Source organism: Sinocyclocheilus rhinocerous, unplaced genomic scaffold, assembly GCF_001515625.1.
Source record: "Sinocyclocheilus rhinocerous isolate Xijiao unplaced genomic scaffold, SAMN03320098_v1.1 scaffold1833, whole genome shotgun sequence".
Classification (NCBI taxonomy): Eukaryota; Metazoa; Chordata; class Actinopteri; order Cypriniformes; family Cyprinidae; genus Sinocyclocheilus; species Sinocyclocheilus rhinocerous.
In genome coordinates this window covers 506,295-530,218 of record NW_015657606.1, presented here as the reverse complement: position 1 = coordinate 530,218, position 23,924 = coordinate 506,295, and the positions used below count along the sequence as shown (strand labels likewise).

General features: G+C 34.7%; 3 protein-coding genes and 1 long non-coding RNA gene across 7 annotated transcripts in view; 3 read left to right on the top strand and 1 right to left on the bottom strand.

Annotated features, from left to right (window-relative positions):
• Positions 1-3,175, top strand: part of LOC107721426 (calcium uptake protein 3, mitochondrial-like) — a 26,377-nt gene extending 23,202 nt beyond the window's left edge. For both annotated transcript variants that reach the window (XM_016529435.1, XM_016529434.1), the window contains 3 exons: positions 1,781-1,889; positions 2,550-2,707; positions 3,081-3,175. In XM_016529435.1, coding sequence (XP_016384921.1) covers positions 1,781-1,889; positions 2,550-2,707; positions 3,081-3,149 — 336 coding nt within the window. In that variant the 3' untranslated portion in view covers positions 3,150-3,175. The remainder of the gene's footprint in view (positions 1-1,780; positions 1,890-2,549; positions 2,708-3,080) is intronic.
• Positions 3,176-9,970: 6,795 nt separating this feature from the next.
• Positions 9,971-18,617, top strand: LOC107721427 (vacuolar protein sorting-associated protein 37A-like). Its single transcript, XM_016529436.1, has 12 exons — positions 9,971-10,404; positions 11,170-11,244; positions 11,329-11,446; positions 12,531-12,628; positions 12,734-12,944; positions 14,857-14,927; positions 15,111-15,238; positions 15,457-15,515; positions 15,736-15,804; positions 16,611-16,754; positions 17,713-17,796; positions 17,912-18,617. The coding sequence occupies exons 1-11, from the start codon at positions 10,295-10,297 to the stop codon at positions 17,785-17,787; spliced, it is 1,158 nt and encodes a 385-aa protein (XP_016384922.1). The 5' UTR covers positions 9,971-10,294; the 3' UTR covers positions 17,788-17,796; positions 17,912-18,617.
• Positions 18,618-19,289: 672 nt separating this feature from the next.
• LOC107721425 (uncharacterized) overlaps positions 19,290-23,924 on the top strand; it is a 5,556-nt gene continuing 921 nt past the window's right edge. The window contains exons 1-2 of the long non-coding RNA XR_001637709.1: positions 19,290-19,556; positions 20,212-20,217. This is a non-coding gene — a long non-coding RNA (uncharacterized LOC107721425). The remainder of the gene's footprint in view (positions 19,557-20,211; positions 20,218-23,924) is intronic.
• LOC107721424 (myotubularin-related protein 7-like) overlaps positions 22,511-23,924 on the bottom strand; it is an 11,761-nt gene continuing 10,347 nt past the window's right edge. For 2 of the 3 annotated variants that reach the window (XM_016529431.1, XM_016529432.1), the window contains 2 exons: positions 23,659-23,785; positions 22,511-23,073 (listed from right to left, as the gene is read on the bottom strand). In XM_016529431.1, coding sequence (XP_016384917.1) covers positions 22,747-23,073; positions 23,659-23,785 — 454 coding nt within the window. In that variant the 3' untranslated portion in view covers positions 22,511-22,746. Of the gene's footprint in view, positions 23,074-23,630; positions 23,786-23,924 lie in introns of all 3 variants that reach the window. The other variant, XM_016529433.1, reaches the window with a different exon arrangement.

The following is a 23,924-nucleotide window of genomic DNA, read 5'->3' as shown; positions in this document are numbered from 1 at the left end:
ATATATATATATATATATGTATATATAATGAAATTCCTTTAATTTTAAGTGAAGTGTCCAAATCCCTTTTTGGCCCACTGTGTGTGTGGTTGTTGTGTATGTGCAAAGTTTGTGTTTGAATACAGATTGTCATGCTGTCCATCTAGAGGGTCACCTGATGTCGGTTTCTCCATGCCTGACTGCTCTCTTTTAGCTCTTTCCCAGTCCCATCTGAGGGATTTGTTTGTGTTGAGGGTATCAGGTTTTGGGGCCCCTTTGAGCAGTTTGTACATTTGGCTAGAATGACTTCACCCTCCTCTGGAATTCCCACGGAATAGACCCTAAACTCACTTTTATGGCATTTTATGGTTTTCCACCATGAGTGCCAAGTCCTGAACTCAATCCAACAAAATCCAGCTTTAAACATCAAACCTACCCAACAGTTAAGCCTAATGTGTAACTATGTTAAATACTCACCAGAGAGGTTTATGTGGATTACCATAGCTGTGACAAGACTTCTGACACCCTCGGGTGAAAGATTTAATCCTAGATTTTGTTTTGACAGGCAGGACAATATGCTGCAGGATTCTGTGCATTCAATTCCAAAATGTAAAAAAAAAAAAGTCTGTCATTATTTACTCACCCTCATGACATACTTGTATACTTTTCTTTCTTCTGTGGAACACAAAAGACGATATTTTGGAAAATGTCTTGGGTGTTTTTTGTCCATACAGTGGAGGTCATTCGGGTCAGATGTTATTTGGATATAAAGTTCTTCAAATTGTTTCACAGTTCAAAGATATGCAGGGTTTGAACAACATGAGGGTGAGTAAATTGCGACACAAATGTAATTTTTGGGTGTACACTACTGTACAATACTTTGCAAAAGTTTGGGGTCAGGATTTTTTTTTTTTATTATTATTAAAAAAAACTTTTATTCAGCAAGTTTAATTGATCAAAACTGATTAAAGACTTTTGCATTATTACAAAAATTTCTGTTTCAAATATTAAATAGCACAACTGTTTTCAACATTGATGATCATGGGAAATGTTTCCTGAACATCAAATCAGCATATTAGAATGATTTCTGAAGGATCGTGTGACACTGAAGACTGGAGTAATGATGCTGGAAATTCAGCTTTGCATCACAGGAACAAATTACATTTTAAAATATATTCAAATAAATATATAAATAGTTATTTTAAGCTGTAGTAGTAATTCACAATATTGCTATTTTTGTTCAAATAAATGCAGCCTTGGTAAGAATAAGAGACTTCTTTTAAAAACATAAAAAATCATACTGACTCCAGACTTTTGAGCGGTGTTTTTAAAACGTTCTTGGAGTTCTGTTGTCAGTCAAATTGTAAGTTATCTCCTTGATTCCAATCGATGATGTCATGCTGTTTGGCTGACAATTTTATGACATTGTGCTGTGAAATGACTCATGCCTTTCATCGTCGCATGTGTCATTGTGTGCTGTGTTGGCAGAGCACAAAGAGCTGCACACGCATCAACAAACAAGCACGAGCGGCACAGCGTCTGGTTTCTTATGCATATATCAAAATGTTGATTTCTGTTTGTCCATCATTGCATTTGTGTGTTCGGTACAGATTCGCTTGGGTATGAAATGAGAACTCTGCTTGTGTATTCTGCGTGATGTCATGTCGCTCACAGATCCTCTTTGAAATGGAATGGAATGTAAAGTCAGTTTATGGCAGCTCTGTCTGTTTGATTGAATGTCTCAGATTAAAAGATTTATTGTTTTTTTTTTTTTTGCTCTTTTCTTTTGTTTCATGATCAGGGCATCACCTTTGAAGAGTTCAGGTCTTTCTTCCAGTTCCTCAATAACCTTGAAGACTTTGCCATTGCCATGCAGATGTACAACTTTGCCTGTCGTTCCATTGGACAAGGTGAAATACCGTTATGCAAATCTTCCCACAGAGCGATGTAGGTATGTTGGGGCGTGTTAGAACGAGCCGTTTTAGGCAGGCGTGGTTGACTCTTAACTTTTATAAAGAATATCTCTTTGGATTTGAGACTTTAGTCTTTGCAACTTTACAGATCTTCTTTATGCACCAAGAGCTTGTAACACTCCAAAGAGAAAGGAAAAATTGAAATCGCATCATATGACCCCTTTAATTACTCACCCTCATTTCGTTCCAAACCCTTCGTTCATCTTTGAAACACAAATTTGAATTCACAAATACTACTGTTTAATGCAAATGTAAATGCACAGTGAGATTTAAAAGTCTGAGACCACATTTAAAGTCTGGGAAATTAAAATCTAATTTTAAATCAAAGAAATTCGTACCAGTTTTTGAAATCAGTGTTTCACTTAAATATAAATATTTTTTAATGCACAATTTTTTTTTATTGAAATAGAAAAATGCAAAATTATTTATTTTAGAATTTTTTCCCCCCCTTTAAAATAAATGGTTTGGACCTGCCACTGTATCCTCAAAATGTACTATGCAAATTAAGAAACCCAAAAATGAGGTGATCATGTTAAATGAAATTTGTGGAGCAAATTCACTGTCCTCTGAATGTGTGTGTCTCTCTCTGTCTTCCAGATGAGTTTGCTCGGGCGGTATATGTCGCAACAGGCCTCAAGCTGACCCGCCACCTGGTTAACACCATCTTCAAGATATTTGACGTGGATCATGATGATCAGCTCAGTTACAAAGAGTTCATTGGTATCATGAAGGACCGGCTGCACCGTGGAGGCAGGGTAAGAAAGAGGTGTAGTGGAAAGAGCAGTGCATCATCCTTTTGAGCTTTCAAATGTAATTGTGAGATAAGGATAGTATCACTGCAGCTATAGCGCCACCTAGTGTTAACTAGCTATATCTGTACAATGAAACCTATACCTCCCTGTAGGTTTTTCATTATCATTATAGTTCTAAATCTGCTGTCAAGTAAACATAACATTTTCTAAGCATTCATTTTTTTTATTAAAATAATTTTTTTATGAATTTTACAAATATTTTTTCCATGTAATCTAGCTATTGTTTGTTGATAATTAATAACAAGTTCAGATTTTTTTAATAGTAATTTTGTCAACTACTGAAGCAATGACTAATTCTCTCTCTTTGTTTCTGCAGGGTTATAAGGCTGTAGAGCGTTTTACTTCATTTAAATCATGTCTGAAGAAGGAACTGGCTGGCAGATAAGTAGCCCTATATACACACATGCACACTTCACATTGAAAAGGTGAAAAGACATTTTTCAAAAAAGTCTCTTATGTTTACCAAGTCTGCATTTATTTGATCAAAAATAGTAAAAATATTTTTACATTTTAAAATAATGTTTTTCTCTTTTAATATATTTTCAAATATAAATTATTCTTGTGATGGCAAAGCTGAATTTTGAGACTCTTGAATTTACTCCAGTCTTCAGTGTCACATGATCCTTCAGAAATCATTCTAATATGCTGACTTGCTGCTAAATAAACATTTCTTATTATCGGTGTTGAAAATGGTTGTGCTGCTTAATATTATTAAAGAACAGCATTTATTTGAAATAGCTTTTTTGGGGGGGACAATTTAGTCTTTATCGTCACTTTTGATCAATTTAATGCATCCTTGCTACATGAAAGTATTGATTTCTCTAAAAAATTATAAATAAAATCTTTCTGACCCCAAACTTTTTAATGGTAGTGTATATATGCAATCTCACCATCTATGTGATAGCCTTTTATTGTCCTCATTTGTAAGTCGCTTTGGATAAAAGCGTCTGCTAAATGACTAAATGTAATATATATATTGTACAGGAAAATCTTGATTTAATGAGTGATTATTTGTAAGGTCAAGGTTTTAATTAGCTCTTTTCCCTTTTCTTTTGCACCAGGTGAACGGTGTTCAAGATGTGTCTTTTCTTTCTCAGAAAGAAACTGATTTGTCTGCTCTGGAAATGTTTGAGAGTGGTTCCATCATGAAATCTACCTCTTCTTCTTCTGATTTTGAAACCTTGGGATTGGGATGGTGTCGCTGCAATCAGCGCTCTGCACTGCATGTTCTAGAATCTGCACAGCTCTGCGTGATCAAACTTTATTCTGTAATCTGCTCTAAATCTTGTTTGCTTATAAACTGGGAGATGGCATTTCAGCTGGTACAAGTTCAATTTTTGTATGTTTTAAAGTTGCACATGGGTGTCCTGGAAGGGTAAAGAGATTTTTAAATGCATTTGTAATGGAAATGTTTTAAGCAGGGATGGCCTTTGGTTACTCATTATGGCCTTTTATTCATTATATTTATACTATATTATATTGCATTGTACAAACAAAGCTATTATTATTATTATTTTGTCATTGTCAGGATTGTTTAAATGTACAGAATCATACTGTGTGAAAAGGGTAACACTTTATTATCATAATCAGAAACTGGGTTTGTAAGAGATTATGTAGCTCATGTAGCATTAAGCCCAATAATAAGCATTGCCTTAATCTAAAATTGTTGTTATTTTTCTCACACAATTGATTTATTTTTGAACAGGTATCGCTGTACAAAGATTGCGCAAGATTGGTTTGCCATCTAAGGCAATTAACATCAAAGTCTAAGCATGCTTTTTAAGACTGTACTGTAATTCAAACACTTAACAAATACAGGCTTGAAATTCCATGAAAATATTATACAAGTCAATAAAGTTGTTTCAGTGTGCCTATGATGCAAGTTTCTCACAGTGTGTTTAAGATTGTCTCCAAAGATTCTGCATGACATATAATCCCCATATAGTCTGTACATAGGTCCTTACATTAGAATATTATTTCTCCATATATGTATTCTGTGCATGGTTAAATAGAATTTATAGAAAAAATAATTTCATATTTATAGAAAAAAAAACGTTGAATAAATGGATAATCTGGTCAGAAATATATTTTTAAGACAAAGATTAAAAAAAAGTTAATGATTTACATTTATTATGATTACAATTACTAATTAAATAAAATAATTCATAAGATACGATGCCAACACCCTGACCTGAAACTTCCAGATACACGAGAATTCGACACAAAATAAGAAACAAAACATACAGGCATAAAATAATTTACAATGACATAAACACGTATGTTTTCATTAACTTTCCTATTAACTTTTTCATTAGTGTTATACGTTTTGAGCCCCGTCCGTGATTTTGAAACGTGCTGCTGGCTGTATTTGGTTATTACGTTTATCTTAAAAAATGTCTTCAGAATAACACAAGTGCTGTTTTCTGGGTTATAACAATTTTTTTTTTTTTTTTTAATTACCTATGAATACAAATCTGAACAGAGTGAACAGCTTTCACTCTTGTCGGAACCTTTATAAAGAGTGGGCGGTTTCGCTCCGGACATTTGTTATTGCTGTACCAGCACTGTATCAACCCTGAAGACACATATTGAAATAAATAAAATGTTTTTTTTATTTATTTATTGGTATTTTTAAAATTCATATGTACATTATTCTTGTGTCAGAAAGTTTAAAATGTTTATATGTGACGTTCTATTTATTTTTATTGAGAAACACATATGCTCTCTCTTGATTGGTTGCTTTTGTCAGGCGCTGTTTCTTGAGCTTGACGTGCATTATGGGTAACTGTATGATTGTTAATAATATACGTTTATTTATATTGTCATTACATTAAAAACAAAGCATTTTTTATTATTTGTATTATATATATATATAACCGGAACGATAAGAACAATGCTACTAATTCCAATCGAATGTGGTTGTTATTGTTGTTTTTCTCATCGATGATAATGGTGAGCACATCTTGTATGTGGAAATGTCTCATTTTAACAGAGAAACCGTGTTTATTGTATGTGAACCGACATAAGTCAATATTTGTGTTATTTACCAATTTTTTATGCATTCACGATCATGAAAATACTAGTGTTTTAGATGTTACTTCCCTAATCGCTGTTTCGTGTAGAGTAAGCTCGAGCTACCATTGATCACCGTCTGTGAGACTCATAGCGTCAGAATCGACCCGAGCTGGTTTTGGTGAGTGAAGGTTAAGACTATACTTTCAGGGATCATTTCTATAGTTCTTAACTAGGAAATGTGTTTCCAAAGAGTTGCGTCTCCCACACCACGATGAAGAGTCTCGATACTCTCTTCTGAGCGTGAATCGGGTGTAGAGTAATGATTTGTTTCATACGCTTTACATCATTGATGAACGTTCCTTACTGCTATTATGTAGTTTGGAGGAAGAGGATATGATCAGAGTGGTTTGGTAATATGTTTTAAAAAGAAAAATTACGAGTTATTTGATATGGGATTTAATAGTGTTCTGTAGTGTTGAGAAGAAGGGTACGATTCGAGTGGTTTGAAAGTCTGTTTTAAAAAATGGAAGTTTATAATATTTAGTATGTTAATTGTAATTTTGCTACTTTAACAAAGCTGTGAAATAGAAGTTAATTGAAGAATATGTGATCATGGTATTTAATGGTACAATAAGCATTACAAATTTTATACGAAAAGTAGGTAATTGATTTAGTATTAAGATTATTATAGAACATATCATATTGATACAAAAAAAATGTAATGAACAATACCAAATTTTAAACCAAAGTTGGTTAATTAAATGTTTTAAATATATTATAAAACATACCAAATTGATAAAAAACATGCATTGAACAATACCAAATTTATACCAAAGTTAGTTTATTAAATTAGTTTGAAATTTATTATAGAACATAGCATATTGATATAAAAGAAATGCATTAAACACGGATCAAGTTTATACCAAAGTTAATGTGAGAACTAGAATGGGTTTGTGAGTTGATAAAAAACAAATAATGAAATCATAAAAATGTTAAATAAACATAATTTAAAAACTTGAACACTAAAAATATTTTTAAAAATTAGGGCTGTCATCGTTAAAGCGTTAACGCATGCGATTAATTAAAAAAATAATTTAACGCAAAATTACTGCAGCACAATTTCTATTCTAACCCTTTAACCCAATTTTGCTTCTCTGCTTGCGATTAGATCATTTTAAGCTGCTAAACTCCGGGAAAGTTTTCAGTCCAATGATCCAGTAAGCGAATGCATTCAAACAATCCGTCCAAAACAGCGCTAATATAAAGGAAACCAGGCTGATTACATCAGAGATTGCAGAGAGAACAGAGACTCGCGCTGCGTTTTAAGTGAATTATTAAATCCAGTGTGTTTGGCTTTTAAACACGAGCTCTGTCATATTCTATGGAAGGCGGAAGGGGTCAAAAGTCTTTAAACGCACATTGTATTTATGCATAGGCACAGACATTTCCGTACATTCACGTTGTTTCCACACACATTCGCGACAATGTTTTGATTTGTCATGTTTATGTTACTGTGTTTAGTTATTCTGAATGGATCCCTGTACTGTAGTAGATATATGCAGTCAGCAGGCGGTTGGTTTAGGGATTTTCTGGCATCTCCATGTGGTCCTGTTTGGTATCGCAACTTGGCTTCTCTAAAATGTAAAAAAGCTCTTTGCTGTTGCACTGTACACATACTATAAAATTCTGATTTTTTTTATTTCATATGTGCTTATACTCCTTATATCATTTGGTTCTTTGGTGTCCTTTTGGAGTTTCTAAGTGTCCTTTTTTGGAAAGACATCTAAATTTATCTAAATTGATAAAATATAGATTTTTGTGAATCACCCTTCAATCTTTTGGTTTACTTTGCTGGATATAGCAAATGATGACAAAATAAACATTTGAAACAAGATAAATGGTCTATGCTTAATTTCATGAAGTGTGCGATTAATCGCGATTAATCACAGAAAAGGGATGTGATTAATCGGATTAAACATTTGCATCGATTGACAGCCCTAAAAACAATATATATTTACCTGCCTGTCAATGTGACCATTAACCGACATCAGCGAATTGTAAACATGCAAATGTGTTATTAAATTATTGGAAATATTAACTTCTTCAGAGACATTTCAAGTAAATATTTTATTTTAAGGGGTTTGGCTGACAAAAAAACATTAGGCAATCCGTATGAAATATCATTAATAAACATGAAAACAACAATGACATTTAAAAATTTAAGAGAAAAACTTATAATGGAGAATTAATAAATTAGGAATAATTCACTGCCATTTTTCCATAAAAAACTAACTGTAATCTGATTATGAGCAGTTTAAAATGTAATATACTCTAATTACAAGTACTTCTTTTTTGGACTTTGGAGTTGCTAGCACTGCTGTGTTTGTAGTGATAGTATACTAAACTAAAAGTGAGTTTATTGCTATTGGTTAAATTATATGTGCAATCTGCAGCTGCTGTGGTTGTTTATTTTCATGTCTATGACAATGAGTGTGAATTAATTTCCCATTTTATCAAGGAAATTTGCACCTGGCATTATTCAATCTGCAGATTTTTTTAAATATACTAAAATCCTGTTGTTTAACTTTTCTTGTCACTTTTGTTAGGTTGTGTCACCATCTGTGAGACTCCGAGTGTCAGAATCGATCCGAGCTGGTTTTGTAACTGCTGATTAAGACTGAACTTTCAGAGATCAATTCTATAGTTCTTAACTAGAAAATATGTTTTGAAGGTGTTGTGATTACCAAACCAAAATGATAACTATTGATACTCTTTACTGAATGTGAATTGAGTGCAGAGTAATGATTCTGTTCATTCATTTTACACCGTTGATGAAGTATGTAAGAAAAGCGTGTGATCAGAGTGGTTCATAAAACATTTTAGTAATGAGGCTTCTTTACATTTTTTTTTTGTTATCCTTTATAATGCATTTAGAGTAGATTTAATACTATGATAATGTCACACCTACTTTATTTAATGAAAGAATGCCATTAGGAGTGAGTACTATAGTGCACTAGGCTTAAATTCAAATAAAATTATGGGAATATTTAGAAATATTTGAGCGTTATAGATCTTGATTTCTACACTGACTGACTGACTGACTGGCTGAATGAATGAATGAATCAATCAATCAATCAGACACAGAAATGGACTCAGAAGTTGACCAAACATTGCTAGCTAGTTGAATCCTATTTAATGCTGGAAAAAAAACAAACTCCAATAAGTAATATCAATACCATAAAACTTACATAATGTACTGTTTTATTTAGCCAGTACTGTTGTTGGCATATCTTAAACCCTGTAAAGTCTGACATGGTAGGCTTTTTTTTTTTAATGGAAGTGTATTGGGCTTTTAGACTAAATATAAAAAATTAAAACATACATCAGGCTTTTTTTATGGCCCATGCAGAATGATAGAGTGAGAATATGGAGAACATACTCAAGGAGGAAACAAAATTATGCGGTTTGGTTGAAATGGTATTTATATGGTCAGAAAGTTAAGATAAATGTATGATAAATTGTAATGTAAATCAGTGAGATTTTTATAACAGTACAACAGGCAACTTACATAAAATGCTCTTTCATAAATATCAGCTGTTGCAGTATATCTCAGAATATACACTATTCTTATATTTACTGTATATAAATAATAAATATTTCACATCAGAGAGCATGTACCATAACCTGATTGACGATGGTGATTTACAGACATTTAAAATCTATATACACAAATAATAAAACTTTAAATATATCAAAAGTGAAATTATAAAACTACACATTCATTAAAATTATTATCTTAAACAAGAATTATTTGACCACTCTGATCATACCCTTTTCTTCCTTATTGTTGTAAAATGATGAAGAGCATATGAATTAATTCATTAGTCCTCCCCCAATTCTTGTTCAAAAAACAGAATCGAGACTCTTCATCTTGGTTTGAGAGACATAACACTTTTGAAACTTTCTTCATTCAAACATTCTACTACCGTTCTCCTATACTGTGTAGAATCAATATATATATATATATATATATATGAAAATGGTCAAAAAACATAGACGGCTGGTTGATGATAATTAATTTGTTACACAATTAAAAAAAAAAAACGTATATATACTGTGCGTGTATGTCAACCAGCCGTCTATGGTTTTTGGCCCGTGTCTCTTTAAACCCCTCCCTGCTGTGACTGTGAGTGATGACGCGAGTAGCGGACGTCACACTCACACGGGTTGTTTTCTTGCGAGCCCGTGTACTTCAGACTACAGCTTAATCTCTCATAGTGTTATTAAAACTTAACATATCTTATTCAGCAGTCATAAGCGTCTCTTTTAGGTTTACTGTCCACTCATTTAAACGGCTGTTAGGTCGCTAATATTAGTACAAGACTAGATAGGGTCGTAGCTAATGCTAATGGTGGCGTTGGGTATTTCTTGAATTTTCTGTTTCATTTCGTCAGGCCTCTTCAAACTGACACCGCCGAGAGATTCAAGCGTTCGTTTTCGTTTTGGCCGTCGAGAATGAACTGGATTTTCCCCCTGTCCAAGGGCTCTGGATCGATCCCTCCTCTGAACAGTTTACAGAAACAAAGACAGAGACAGATCGAGTCGCTCAAAGCTGCTCACTCCAAGTAAGTCTCACTGAAGGGCTGTGTCCCAAACCTAGAGAGCCGAATACGTTACCTAGACAGCGTTTAGGTATTCAGTATAGCAATAGAGAGCAGGCTAAGATTTGAGACAGCCAAAATGAACTATACATCACGATTTCAGGCTTGATAACATGTGCTCAGTGGTCTGATCAGTGAGATGAATCATCTGGAATACCCGATTTGTGTTGTTGTTGTTGTTGTTTGCGTGTTCTGGATGCGCTGTCCATGATTCAGATTAAAGTATTAGCTCTTCATAGTTTACTCCAGATCCCTTCTTACTCAACAGGACAGGTCTTAAATTAGTGGCATGTTACACCTTGTATCATATTTAACAGAATGACAGAGCCATTGTCTTCTAGAGCAGGTTTAACTTCCCAGTCTTCCCAGCAGGTTCAATTTACCAGTCATTAAAAGCACACGATTTTGACCCATAAACGCAACTGTGAGTTCATCAAAATCTGAACTATCTATCTTTCAATACGAAGCTGCCAATGTAGTTAACCATATACAGTGATCTCTGCGCCAAGATACCAAAATATAATGTAATAGCAAATATAATGAGGGTTTCCTGACATGTTTCCCCAAACACTGCCATGTCCTTCATTGGTCTGCCAAAGAAGTAGTCCCGCCCCCAAACATCAAAATTGGGCGATATTTACTAACAAGTGGAAGGCACTCATTTGTTGTTATTTTAAATGAAATTCTTAATTATTTGTCTGACTTAATTCTGTGCATGATGTCTCCAAGTCTTGCAGAAATTCAGAAGGATGTAGAGTACAGACTTCCTTTTACGGTCAACAATTCAACTATTACTGTCAATATGTAAGTATAATAAAACAAATTTGTATGGTGTATAGTGGTTTTGAGTGTGGGTTAATATAATTTGACATTTGCTGTCATCCACAGCTTGCTCCCACCACAGTTCCCTCAGGAGAAACCAGTGGTCAGTGTTTTCCCACCAGTAGGTCATCATTTAGTAGACAGTAACAATGGAACAATGGTTACCAGTCCACTCATAACTAATGTAAGTTTTTCATCATTTTATATGACTTGGTTGGAATCTGAATGTGTTTTTTTAAAGTCAACATTGATCTTACAACAATGAAAAAAAAAAAAGTTTGTCGTCAATCAAAAGTGCAATAATTTGCTCTACTTCTGAAACTACTTTTAATTTTCTGCAATGTCACCTTTGAGTTCCAACTTTAAGTTCAATTATGGATGCAAAAAAACTTTTCATATGTCATTTTAAAGGGGTGTTTGCACAACAGTTTTCAACTAAAAAGGAAAACATTTTATACTTTTTGGCTGTTCATTTACACGACAGTGACGTTTTGGGTGCCATTTTCAAACTAACTTTTGAAAACTGGTTTCAAAGTGCAGGTTTTTAAAAACCATACTGTTATTGTATTGTACAATGTATTTCATATAAACTACGAAAACACGAATTTGTGAAATCAGAGACATCGTGTGCATGTGTATTACGTGTTCAGTCTATAGAAATACGTATGCGCATAAGTGCATAGTGTTTCTTTACAAAGTGACATCGCCAACTACTGGCCTGGCATGCATAATGCAGTGTTTTTAGTCGCTTTCGTGGATCCGTGTGAATGGGGATCATGTTGACAACATTGTCATCTGTACATGAAACTTTTCAAAAACGCAAACAAAAACCGTTGTCATGTAAATGTACCCTACTGCTCCAAATCATCTTCCACTGATCAAAACAGGCTGATAATTACTTCTTTTGATTCGATGCATGGTGTCTCAGCTTGCTGATCACACACAAACTGATCACATTTTTATGATTTGAAACACTGTGAATGTCCTACAAATTTAAAAGACAGAAAATCTTATTTATTATAAAAAATAATTCAATATAAAAGATGTTGGTATTAGTTTTAATTCAGTAACACTTTGGGTCTTGCCAAATAATTTAAAGCCACTTTTCATAATCCAATTCATTCCTGATGGGTAAAATCAAGTCACATGCTGTTTTTTGTTGACTTTGAACGTACATAGCTATCTTAACTTGTATTACAGAACATTCAGAAAAAAGTTCCATAAGCTCAACTGTTATACATTTCTTTCTTTTTCCCATTCTAATCAAGTTTGGAATGCATTCAGATTTAGGCAAAGTAATTCAGAGTTTGCTAGATGAGTTTTGGAAAAGTCCTCCTGCCTTGATGTCGGATCCCACCTTTCCTTAGTGAGTATTTTTCACCATTTTACTAGAAGTTAAATCTAAGATAAATGATGTCTAATAAGGACATTGTCTAATTTGTGCTTTTGTTATCTTTGTCTTTTGGCTCAGTATGTACAAACCATCGGGGATGCCTCCTTACCCAACTCAGAGCTTCCATTTTGTTCCTGCGTTCCCACCACAGGATGGTCAGCGGCCTATCGGCCCTGCCCCTGTGCCACACGCAGGGGTGGAGCCTCAACAAGCCCCTCCCCGACCAGCAGCACCAGCTTATGGACTCATCACCGACCTTCCTCTTCCAGTACCAACTGCTGACTCACAGGTACCTAACAGGCATTCAGTCCAAAATCAGCCAATCGGTCTATTAAGATTACAGTTTCTGTATTTTTACACCGCTATATCTAGAGACACTAGCACACACTGTATGTGTTGCTGAGTACTTGTGTTCTGAATGGTGAAAAAAGACTACTTGAGTTCCGATCTGACAGTTCAGACTGCAACAGGCTTTTATACAATAAAAAAAACAAAATAGTGTCTTGGATTGATTTGGTAGAAATAATATTTTATGTTCATTTCTCATGTTCAGACTACAAAAGCAGGATTCCGGATGTTGTGCACAAAGTAAAACAGAAACTAGACGTGATATATTTGAATGTAGCATTATCTACATATCCAAGTTTAGTTTAAAACAAGGCCACAATACGTGTTTTACTGTAATCTTTGTCTGTTTTACACCACACACACACAATATTAAGCACCTTACTCTTATTTAGAGGTTACTGGATTCACACTGTTTGTTTAAGCAGCGTAGAGCTGTGTAGCAGAAATGTGGGTGCAAGTTTCTGAGACTATTTATGCCATGCATTGCAACATTTCCATCACATAAGAAAAAAAAATCATGCTTTTATAAATCATGACATGAAAAATCATAGTCGATAGTCGAAATTGTGTAAAAAGCCGACGTTATGAGCAAAAGTGACTTTTTTATCTCATAATTTCAACTTTTATCTCATAAGTGTGATGTAGTATGTACTAATTTAGACTTATCTTATATTAATGACTTAGTATGTCATGGATTCACACTGTTTGTTTAAGCAGCGTAGAGCTGTGTAGCAGAAATGTGGGTGCAAGTTTCTGAGACTATTTATGCCATGCATTGCAACATTTCCATCACATAAGAAAAAAAAATCATTCTTTTATAAATCATGACATGAAAAATCATAGTCGATAGTCGAAATTATGTGTAAAAAGCCGACGTTATGAGCAAAAGTGACTTTTTTATCTCATAATTTCAACTTTTATCTCATAAGTGTGATGTAGTATGTACTAATTTAGACTTATCTTATATTAATGACTTAGTATGTCATAAGTTTGACTTTAATCTCATGATTATGACCCATATTAAGAGGTTACAGTATTCACACTGTTAGTTAAAGCAGAATTTTGCAAAAGACTGTAGATTAATAGGACACAGTGCATTTTCAATACTAAGTTCAGTTTGCTATGCCTTATGAAAGACAATTTCTGCCACATATGAAAAAAAACAAAACATGCTTTGGTAAATTATAATTGTTTGAGTTGAAGTTATGAGATAAAAATTCAAGACAAAAAAATACCTTTTATTATTTCAACTTTCTCATAATTCTGTTTTATATGGCAAAATTGAGTCTTATCTCATAATTCTGACTTTGTATATCATACCTTTTTACCTCATTAAAAAGTCTTAAATAGAGATTTAAAAGTCAAAATTATTGCATACTAACTCATAGTTATGAGATAAGTCAAAATTATGACTGAAAAACCAACTATTTATGTGTCTCATAATCTCAACTTTTTATCTCATAATTGTGACTAAGAATTTTTTATCTTAGAATTTCAACATTTTTATGATTGACCAAAGCATGTTTTTTTTTCTTGTGTGATGGAATGGAAACGGGCTTCCTTAAAGCATGTACCACTGAATTTAGCACTGAAAATGCGCTATATCTCATTAATCAACAACAAAGACTTTTTGCAATATGAAGCAACATTCAATAATGGAGCGCATTACTCACCCATTGTTTGATAAAAAAAAGATGTCTATCCAGTCTGATGCCATTCAGCATGCAATAACAGGCACACAAACACTTTCTATTCAGTACATCTGAAGCATTTAGAGGTGTGGAAACAGGAACACACGTAATTCAAGCCACAATAACCTGTGAAAGCTCACTTTTGATGTTCTTCCTCTGTAGTCCGGTCTGAATGGACACATATACAGGATGCCTGAAATCCCAGATACCTTTCCAGAACTGTCTGAGATGAGGTACGATATGTCAGGGCATTTGTTTGTTATGAGAATGAATTGGATCTTATTTGTCTTGTCTGTTTCTGGTATAGTACTAAAACAAAATATACTAAAATCTGTTTTATTTGAAAAACATATGAATTTGACATTCGTCACATTCTCTCATCTTTCTGGTGGGTTTGTCTGTTTGTAATCTCCTAGTGTTTCTCAACTGAAGGACATGAGTGATCAAGATGACGTGCTGTTGGAGTTCTTCATGTGTCTGCCTCAGCTCAAACAAGTAACCTCTGACAAAGAGGAGCTGGTCAACAACATCGTAGAGATAGCCAGTGAGTTTTCTGAGCAGTGCACTGCAGACTGCGCTTGTTACTTAATTCTAGATCAGTTTTGGACTAAAGTGGGATCAGTTCAATTTTTCTTGTAAACAAATATTACGCATATCATTTGAATCAAGTTAGTCTTTAAAACGACAAGCTCACACCTCTCACACAATTCAACGTAGATCAGATCAGGTTTGCAAATAACAGGGAATATGTCTTGCTCGCAGAGAAGAACCTACAGCTCGAGCCTCAACTGGAGGGCAAGAGACAGGAGATGTTGTGTAAAGTATGTACTTTCCCCAATACTGACAAAAATAATTGGGTCCAAACGTCTGTGATTTTAATTGTTCGATTCAACTTCCCTATGTTCCGTATGTTGCATAATTCAAAATGGTAGCATTTTCCCAAATTGCCTCAGACTTTTGGATCCCACTGTACATTACAGTCTTGTCAGTATCTTTCCTTTTGAGAATGCTAACGATTATCTGGTGTTTTATTTTCTGTAGTATGAACAGTTAACCCAGATGAAGTCGGTATTTGAAACCAAAATGCAAAGACAACATGAGCTCAGTGAGGTAAAACACACATGCACATGATCATGACAAGAAGTCTGTTGGACAAGGAGATGGAAAACATAGTATTCTAGTTTTCATCTAGTCTAATATTGAACATTTCAAACATTTTTTACATTCCTGTGTTGTGTTTGTGGTTTTTCTGCTTCCATATTGCATCTTTTGTCTTTTTTTTTTGTTTTTTTTTTTTGTTTTTTTGGCCTTTCAGTTTTTGTTAATCCAGTTACATTTGGCTCTGGTTGTTGAATGGACTTGACAATATAAGATTTATTTATTTATTTAATAAAAAAAAAATGCAGTAAAACTTTTATATTTTAATATATTTTAGGGTTTAATTTATTCTTGCAATTTAGGGTTTAATTTATTCTTGTGATTGAAAAGTACAATTTTCAGCAGCCATTACTCCAGTCTTCAGAATTGGTGCTTAATTATTATCAGTTATTGCTCAATTATTAATAGTGTGATATTTTGCTGCTTATAGATTTTTTTGTGAAAACCATTATGCATTTTTAAGATTCTTTGATAAAAAAACATGGTCTTTGCTGTCACTTTTGATCAATTTAATGTGTCCTTAACGAATAGAAGTATTAATTTTTTCTTCTTTTTTTTAAATCTTACTTACCCTAAACTTTTGAATGGTAGTCTATCACTGTTTCAACAATGTTAATCATAAGAAATGTTTCCTGAGCACCAAATGAGCAGATTAGTATAATTTCTTAAAGGATCATGTGACCCTGAAGACTGGAGTAATGGCTGCAGAAAATTCAGATTTCTCTTTTGTAATGTTTGTTTTGATTTTCCTCTGCCAGAGCTGTAGTCTGAGTGCGCTGCAGGCCAGATTAAAGGTGGCGGCCCATCAGGCTGAAGAGGAGTCTGAGGAGACAGCGGAGAACTTCCTGGAAGGAAAGACAGAAATTGACGACTTCCTAACCAGCTTCATGGAAAATAGAACGGTATTAAAGCAATATTGTGTATGAAACAACAAACAAATATTTATAAGCACCTCCAGTAGAACTCTATGTATAGGCAATTCATCACACTATTTTGAAATTATACGCATAATTTTAAACAACTTTATACATGTTAGATTGGGTCTCCAATCTTCATGCCAGGAATATTGGATGCAGTCTCTTTACCAGATCCCATCAGAAGACATCCATTTACAGCAAGCCTTGTTTGATACTAAAAATCAGTTAAGATGTAGAAAACGAAGCGTTTGAGAGAGGCGGGGCATAGAGGACCTACAATAATGTACAGTATTTGAAAAATAATGTGTTTTTTGAACATTAAAGCATGTCAACATATTCTGTTACACCAAATACACAAAATAATGATCTTTAAAAAAGCATCATATGACCCCTTTAACTAAAAGTCTTCTATCAGCCTGAAAGGTTGACAGAGGAAACAAAGGAAGAACAGTTTCAGTGCTTCTGAACTTCAAACCAGTACAATGACCACTACAAATCCAACAAGTGTTATTGTACCAAACCAAAAGCTTAATGCTTCACAGTATCGTCCTGAGACGTTAAAAACCTTGAATTGGAGACTTTCTCTTATTTCTTACTTGTGAAGACCGATATCTCTCAAAACCACACAATCATAATCTAACCAATTATTATGATTAAATGGAATAATTAATTGATTAAATGAATAAAAACACAGATGTATGGTTGCTGTCTTGAAGCAATACACAAGTTTTTATTGAGAATCGTTAGATTCATACATTTCGTAAGACTAGTGTGATGCTCATGAGATTTATGTTCTGCCTCGACTTCCTGTTGCAATAGAAAGTTAACACGGGAACACAACTATGCTTGTCAAGTCATTCCATTGGGTCTTATCATAAGGTCTGATATGAAAGACTTGTGCACTTCCTGAAAATTAACATAATGATCTAATCTTCTTTTTCAGCTTTGTCATTGCAGAAGAGCCAAAGAGGAAAAGCTCCAGCAATGCATGACCGTTCCCTACCACACATTAGATTGAATGCCCCACGTAGGTTATTTATATTTTCTTCAAACTCAACAGATTGATTTACAAATGGTAAGAAAGTGTTTTTAACTCTTGTGTTGATAAAAAAAAAAAGAACATATGATATTCTTTATCACAGGTTTGGGATCAATCTACCAGCAGACCGGTGAGCTTAAGACAAGCAGCACATCTTGTGGCCTACAGCCTTGAGTGGGCAAACCTAGATACATATGAAAAAGAGATTTCGGCATCATTTAATGAAATCAGTGATTTTTGCACAAAATTTCCTGAGTACTTCTGGATGTGCCCAGTCTGGCTGTGACCCAAAGGCTGTAATCAGAGGAGAGCAATCTGTTCTTAATAGTATTCAGAAACAGAATGAGTTCTAAGCTTATTAGTTCAGTTTCAGTTTATGTGACAAATGGGGTTGGGCCTTGTACGCACTTGAAGATGATTTTGAAAAATGTTAATGCTGCCGACAAAAACATACTGTATTTAATAATGTTGATAAAAGCCTTTATTATAATTAGACATTGTATTATATGTTTATTTAATTTGATATGTTAATAAAACATTTAGAATAATCTCTGCTATGGCTTAAGTGTGGCTTTGCATCTTCAGTAACAGTTCAGAGGTATATGCACAATATATAGGTACCATATCAGTTGTGAGCTTTTTTAAATTTATTCATTTGGTATTGGTAAGTATTGGACATTTAATTGTGCTCATTTCCTCTATTTTTACATTAAGATTATGTTTGCCATAGTTGAACGTAACAGTGTAAAGCATCACTTATAGGGGACATCGGATGCAAAATTCACTTTCACATGGTGTTTGCATATAAATGTGTCTTAGCAGTGTGTGGACACAAACCACCCTACAATGATAAAAATCCATTCACTCTTATTTTTTAAACCCCAAAAACCTGAACAGTCTCAATTATCAAGCAGTTTTGATTTTCTGAGCAGTATGACATCATATTGCTCAAGCCCCGCCCACGGCCGCTGACGGACTGTCTTGTATTAGCATATTTCCGCCCTCGGCCAGTTGTATGCTTGTACAATGTCTTGTAAGCAATGCAAGTGTTTTGTAGTTGGATGTAAAAGTGAACATAAGAGTCTTCATTTTCTCCCGACATCAGAGCCACTGAGGACGCAGTGGATTAGTTCTGATTTTGATGGTAACGCGCCACCGAATACACAAATAAACGGAAGAGAGGGGCGGGGTTAGCAGAGCTCATTATCATTTAAAGAGACATGCACCAAACGGGTGACTGGGCAGAGCTGTTTTTGACAAGGTAAAAATGGTGTTGTTTTACACGACCATTGAGGAATTTCGCCCCACGGAGGAGAGGGGCGGGGTGAGCAGGAGCTCATTATCATTTAAAGAGACATGCGAAACGGGTCGCTGAGAACAGAGCTGTTTTTGACAAGGTAAAAAAGCTGTTGTTTTACATGACCATTGAGGAAGTATGTTGCAGACATTTCATGAAGACCCCAAAGAATCATACCAACTTGTGGAAAATGGGCATCCGATGTCCCCTTTAAAGCATCACTTAAAACACTAATAATTCAATGATGTTGTTGAATATATTATTCACATCTGAAAACATCCATTTCACCTACTCTGTGTTGTGATGCATAAATTAATCTGTAGCGTGTATCCCTTGTGCTATGCTAAAAATTATTTACTTAATTTGTTGTTCCCGATCAAAAATTAGCGGTCTTTTAAAAACTGCTTGTAAATCTTTCATTATGCTATATTATCACCAATTCTTGGATTCAGTCTTTTTGTCAACTTGTTTTATTTCAATTAATTTAGCACAGATTCTGTAGGCTTCATTGATCTGAGTTTATGCACCTCAGTTTTTGACTGAACATTCCCAAAATTGTCTACAAATGATGCTTTTTTCACTCAAAAACTGAGGCACATAAGCTCAGATCAGCGAGGCCTATGACTAATCAGTTCCAAAAAACACCTATGCTAAACAAGCTGTATCCAATATTTGGTTATAATATACCATACAAAATTTATAAGCAATTTTTTTTGTAGGCCAGGCATTTCTGACCAGGAGTACCACAAATGTAACAAGGTGGGAGAAAAAAAAAATCAACCTTTTTTTGGGAAGCTTTTATACCCCGTGTGAGCAAAGTCAGTAAGTTTTAGTCCAATGCGATAACTAATGCATTTTCGTGGAAAAGAAAATCCTTTTCCGGTCAAAAATGACTGGAGCACAACTTGAAGGTTTAAAAGGAATTATTTTAGTGTTTATGGTTTTATTTTTAATGTATTTTGACAAAATAGCATTCTATTTTAAATTTGGGCATTTATGAGTTATCAGCCAGAATTTTATGAGCGCATCCACAAGAGTTCAGTTTCTGCTATAAAGGTGAAATGTGCCATTTTTCATTGTTAAATTGCCAAAGATAACTATGTAAGTCATTCGTAGGTGTCTTCATGAAGTGTGTAAACACTTTGTAAATGCTCCTTTCAAAGTACTGCAGGGCTGTGTTTGACTTATTTGTCCAACAGTCGAAGATGGGGTGGAAGTGTTTAGGAAACCTGTTTGGAAACAGTCACATTGCAGTTTCATTTAAAGCAGTTCCACATTTAAAAATGATGTTCATCAAAAATGGTAAAAACCAGTTCCAGATAGCCTGTCATTTTGTTTGGTGTTTGGCAAACATTTTATTGAGAGCATTTGCCTTAGAAATGTAGATATTCATATGTTCTAGACAAATTGTTTAAAATCTACTGTTGTAGCTGAAATGGTAATGACAGCGATGTGTGAGGGACTGATTGTCTATATGCCAGCGTATGCCTACAGTTACAGAAATGTGAAGTAAATGTAGTGTGGGTGCCATACAGCTCTTGATTCCATATAGTTCTTGTTTTCACATGTACAGCAAATTCTCATAATTTCTGTTTAAGATTTTCTAAATACACAAGTGGGAATCCGATGGTCTTGAAAGGCACAGTCCAATTTTCATGAAGATCTGAGCTAGGATTGGATTACTAGCATACTCTATTTTGCCTACTGTTTTTACAAATAACATGAAATCAGAATTAGCATTATGCCGTTCTATATGGTCAAATAAAATGGTTGCATTGTATTTCCAAACCTAATTATTAAAAAATATATATATACTGCTTTGTAGGACACAGTATTTTCAAATGTTGTATGAATTCTGTATAGAAGCTTCCATCCTGTAAGAAGTTTCCATCATGGGATAAAATAATAAAAAAGGTCATTGCAACTTCATCTCACAATTCAAAGTTTATATCTTTTTCAGAAGTGCGAGTAAAAAAAGGCAAAATTGTGAGAAGAAATTCTGTGGCAGAAAAAAACTAATTCTGAGAGAAAATAAATTGTTTCTCAAAATTGCAAGAAAAAAAAAGAGATTTGTGAGATATAAATTCAGAATTGTGAGACAAAAAGTCTGAATTATGAGGATAGTTGCAATTTGTATTTTTTATTCTGTGGCGTAAAAAAAAAAAAAAACGGAAATCGTAAAATGTAAATTCAGAATTTTGAGAAAAAAGTCATAATTCCAAGAAAAAAAATTAGATAAACTAAAAAAAAATCTGAATTGTGAGAGAAAAAAAAAGTAGCAATTACCTTTTTTATTGTTTTTTATCCCATGGCTGAAACAAGCTTCCATAATACTGGGTATCTGATGTATGTTCTGTGTATTAGCGTGAGTAGTATGATAATATGCTGTTCCGAACATACAGAAGATATGGAAAATGTCAAGACTAAAATGACCAAGGGCTTGAAGGATCAGAAATGAAGTGAAATATACAGTCAAACCAAAACTTAAAATACTATACAAGAAATAAGATTTTACTCTAATGGAATAAGGTCTTATTGCCAGACCATCTTGGATATGTGTACTTGTTCACATACTTAAATATAAATTCACACACACAGATTAAAAAAATTAAATGACATTAAAAAACAAAACACAGCAGTTCCCAGTTTGATACCCGTTACTGTGCTTTTATCCCTCATTGCCACCAGTTCTGTTTTAGTTCAGGCGTTTGTTTTGACCGCCTCATCTGAATCGGGGTCCTTAGCGTCGTCTCCAGCACTAGAGGAGTGGCTGCTGAGGTCAGCCACGCCTGACTCGAAATCACTGCAGGTTGAAAGGTCATCAGGGTCACCGTTCTTGGGTGGGGCTGCTAACTCTAGTGGCAGTGTGAAGGAAGGAGTGTGTTTCTCGCTTCTTGTGGTGGTGAAGTAGTCTAGAGGGCTGCTGAGTTTGCTCTCGGTTGGAATTGGACGGCGGACACGTTCAGACAGCTTGTTGGTCTTCTTCCTCCCCCCTGAAGTTTTCTTCTCCTTCAGTTGGGCAAGTCTCTGTAGAGGTCAGTTTGAAGAGGACAAGGTTGGTGAGTTTTACATTAGTGCAGCAAAAAGATATATATATATATGTATATATGTATATGTTAAGCATTATTTCAGTTCATTTCAGTTGGTTGCCAAGAAAACATTTCTACATTTTTAATTTTTTTTAATTTTTTATCTATAATTAATATCCCTTTTGTTGCCAACATTTAATTACCTGTAACAGAATCATTAAACATTCAAATTAAAGATGAGATTATTGAACAAGTATCAGAGGAAAAATATCTTGGTATGATTTTAGATTCTCAGTTAAAAGTTAAGTCATGTGAAAAAGTTGTGTAAAACAATGAAGGCAAATCTTACCAGCTTCAGGATCAGAAATGAAGTGAAATATACAGTCAAACCAAAACTTAAAATACTATACAAGAAATAAGATTTTACTCTAATGGAATAAGGTCTTATTGCCAGACCATCTTGGATATGTGTACTTGTTCACATACTTAAATATAAATTCACACACACAGATTAAAAAAATTAAATGACATTAAAAAACAAAACACAGCAGTTCCCAGTTTGATACCCGTTACTGTGCTTTTATCCCTCATTGCCACCAGTTCTGTTTTAGTTCAGGCGTTTGTTTTGACCGCCTCATCTGAATCGGGGTCCTTAGCGTCGTCTCCAGCACTAGAGGAGTGGCTGCTGAGGTCAGCCACGCCTGACTCGAAATCACTGCAGGTTGAAAGGTCATCAGGGTCACCGTTCTTGGGTGGGGCTGCTAACTCTAGTGGCAGTGTGAAGGAAGGAGTGTGTTTCTCGCTTCTTGTGGTGGTGAAGTAGTCTAGAGGGCTGCTGAGTTTGCTCTCGGTTGGAATTGGACGGCGGACACGTTCAGACAGCTTGTTGGTCTTCTTCCTCCCCCCTGAAGTTTTCTTCTCCTTCAGTTGGGCAAGTCTCTGTAGAGGTCAGTTTGAAGAGGACAAGGTTGGTGAGTTTTACATTAGTGCAGCAAAAAGAAGGAACAAATTCGATTCTCTTGGGCTAATGTTTGAAATTAGGGTGACCACACATCCTGGTTTTCCTGGTCATGTCCCTAAAGTGCCTAAAATGTCTGGGTTTTGGCTTTGTTTTCCTATTGACAGTCTCTCTCTACAGTCCTCATACATTTTATGTACACATATTTGCACTGCTTTGACCGTTCTGTGTAGATCCCACCTTATCGCACACAATGATTGGTCGATTATGTACAATCCCTGCAAGCTATTAGCTAAAGTCATTACCTTTAGCAAGTATGAAAGCAATAGAAAATCAAAGCCAAAACCTGGACATTTTAGGCAACTTCGAAAAGAAGGAAAAAGAGGACATATGGTCACTCTATTGAAATGGAACACTAGCATTCTGCATAGTATACTTGTAATATGTGGGAATGAATTATGCACCCATCCTCTACTTGTGGATGCATTTTAAAATGCTTGATGATACATATGTGATATTTATGCATGCGTGTGTATGCCTTGTCCAGCGTCCGTCTCCCGTGGTACCTCCTGGTGGGTGCTAAGCTCCTCCTCCAATTGTTGTGACTCCTCCCTCACCACGTTCAGGCAATCAGCTGGAGACTGGTGTGAAGCCACACTTTTCTCTGCACGGCCGTACATCCCCTTCCAAAACCTAGAACATCATTTCCAGTTGGTTAATCCTCTATTGCACAATGTTAAACAAACAAACCCATTTAATTCATTTTGCAAAAACATTATGTATTTAGGATGGCTATAAAATGGTTAATAATGAAGGAATGACTAAGGGGGGG

Bases quoted from the DNA above. Each gene is read 5' to 3' on its own strand.
- LOC107721427 (XM_016529436.1), top strand. From the start codon at position 10,295: ATGAACTGGATTTTCCCCCTGTCCAAGGGCTCTGGATCGATCCCTCCT. The intron at 12,945-14,856 runs GTACCTAACAGG...CTTCCTCTGTAG, and splicing joins TACCAACTGCTGACTCACAG to TCCGGTCTGAATGGACACAT. The intron at 15,805-16,610 runs GTAAAACACACA...TTCCTCTGCCAG, and splicing joins GACAACATGAGCTCAGTGAG to AGCTGTAGTCTGAGTGCGCT.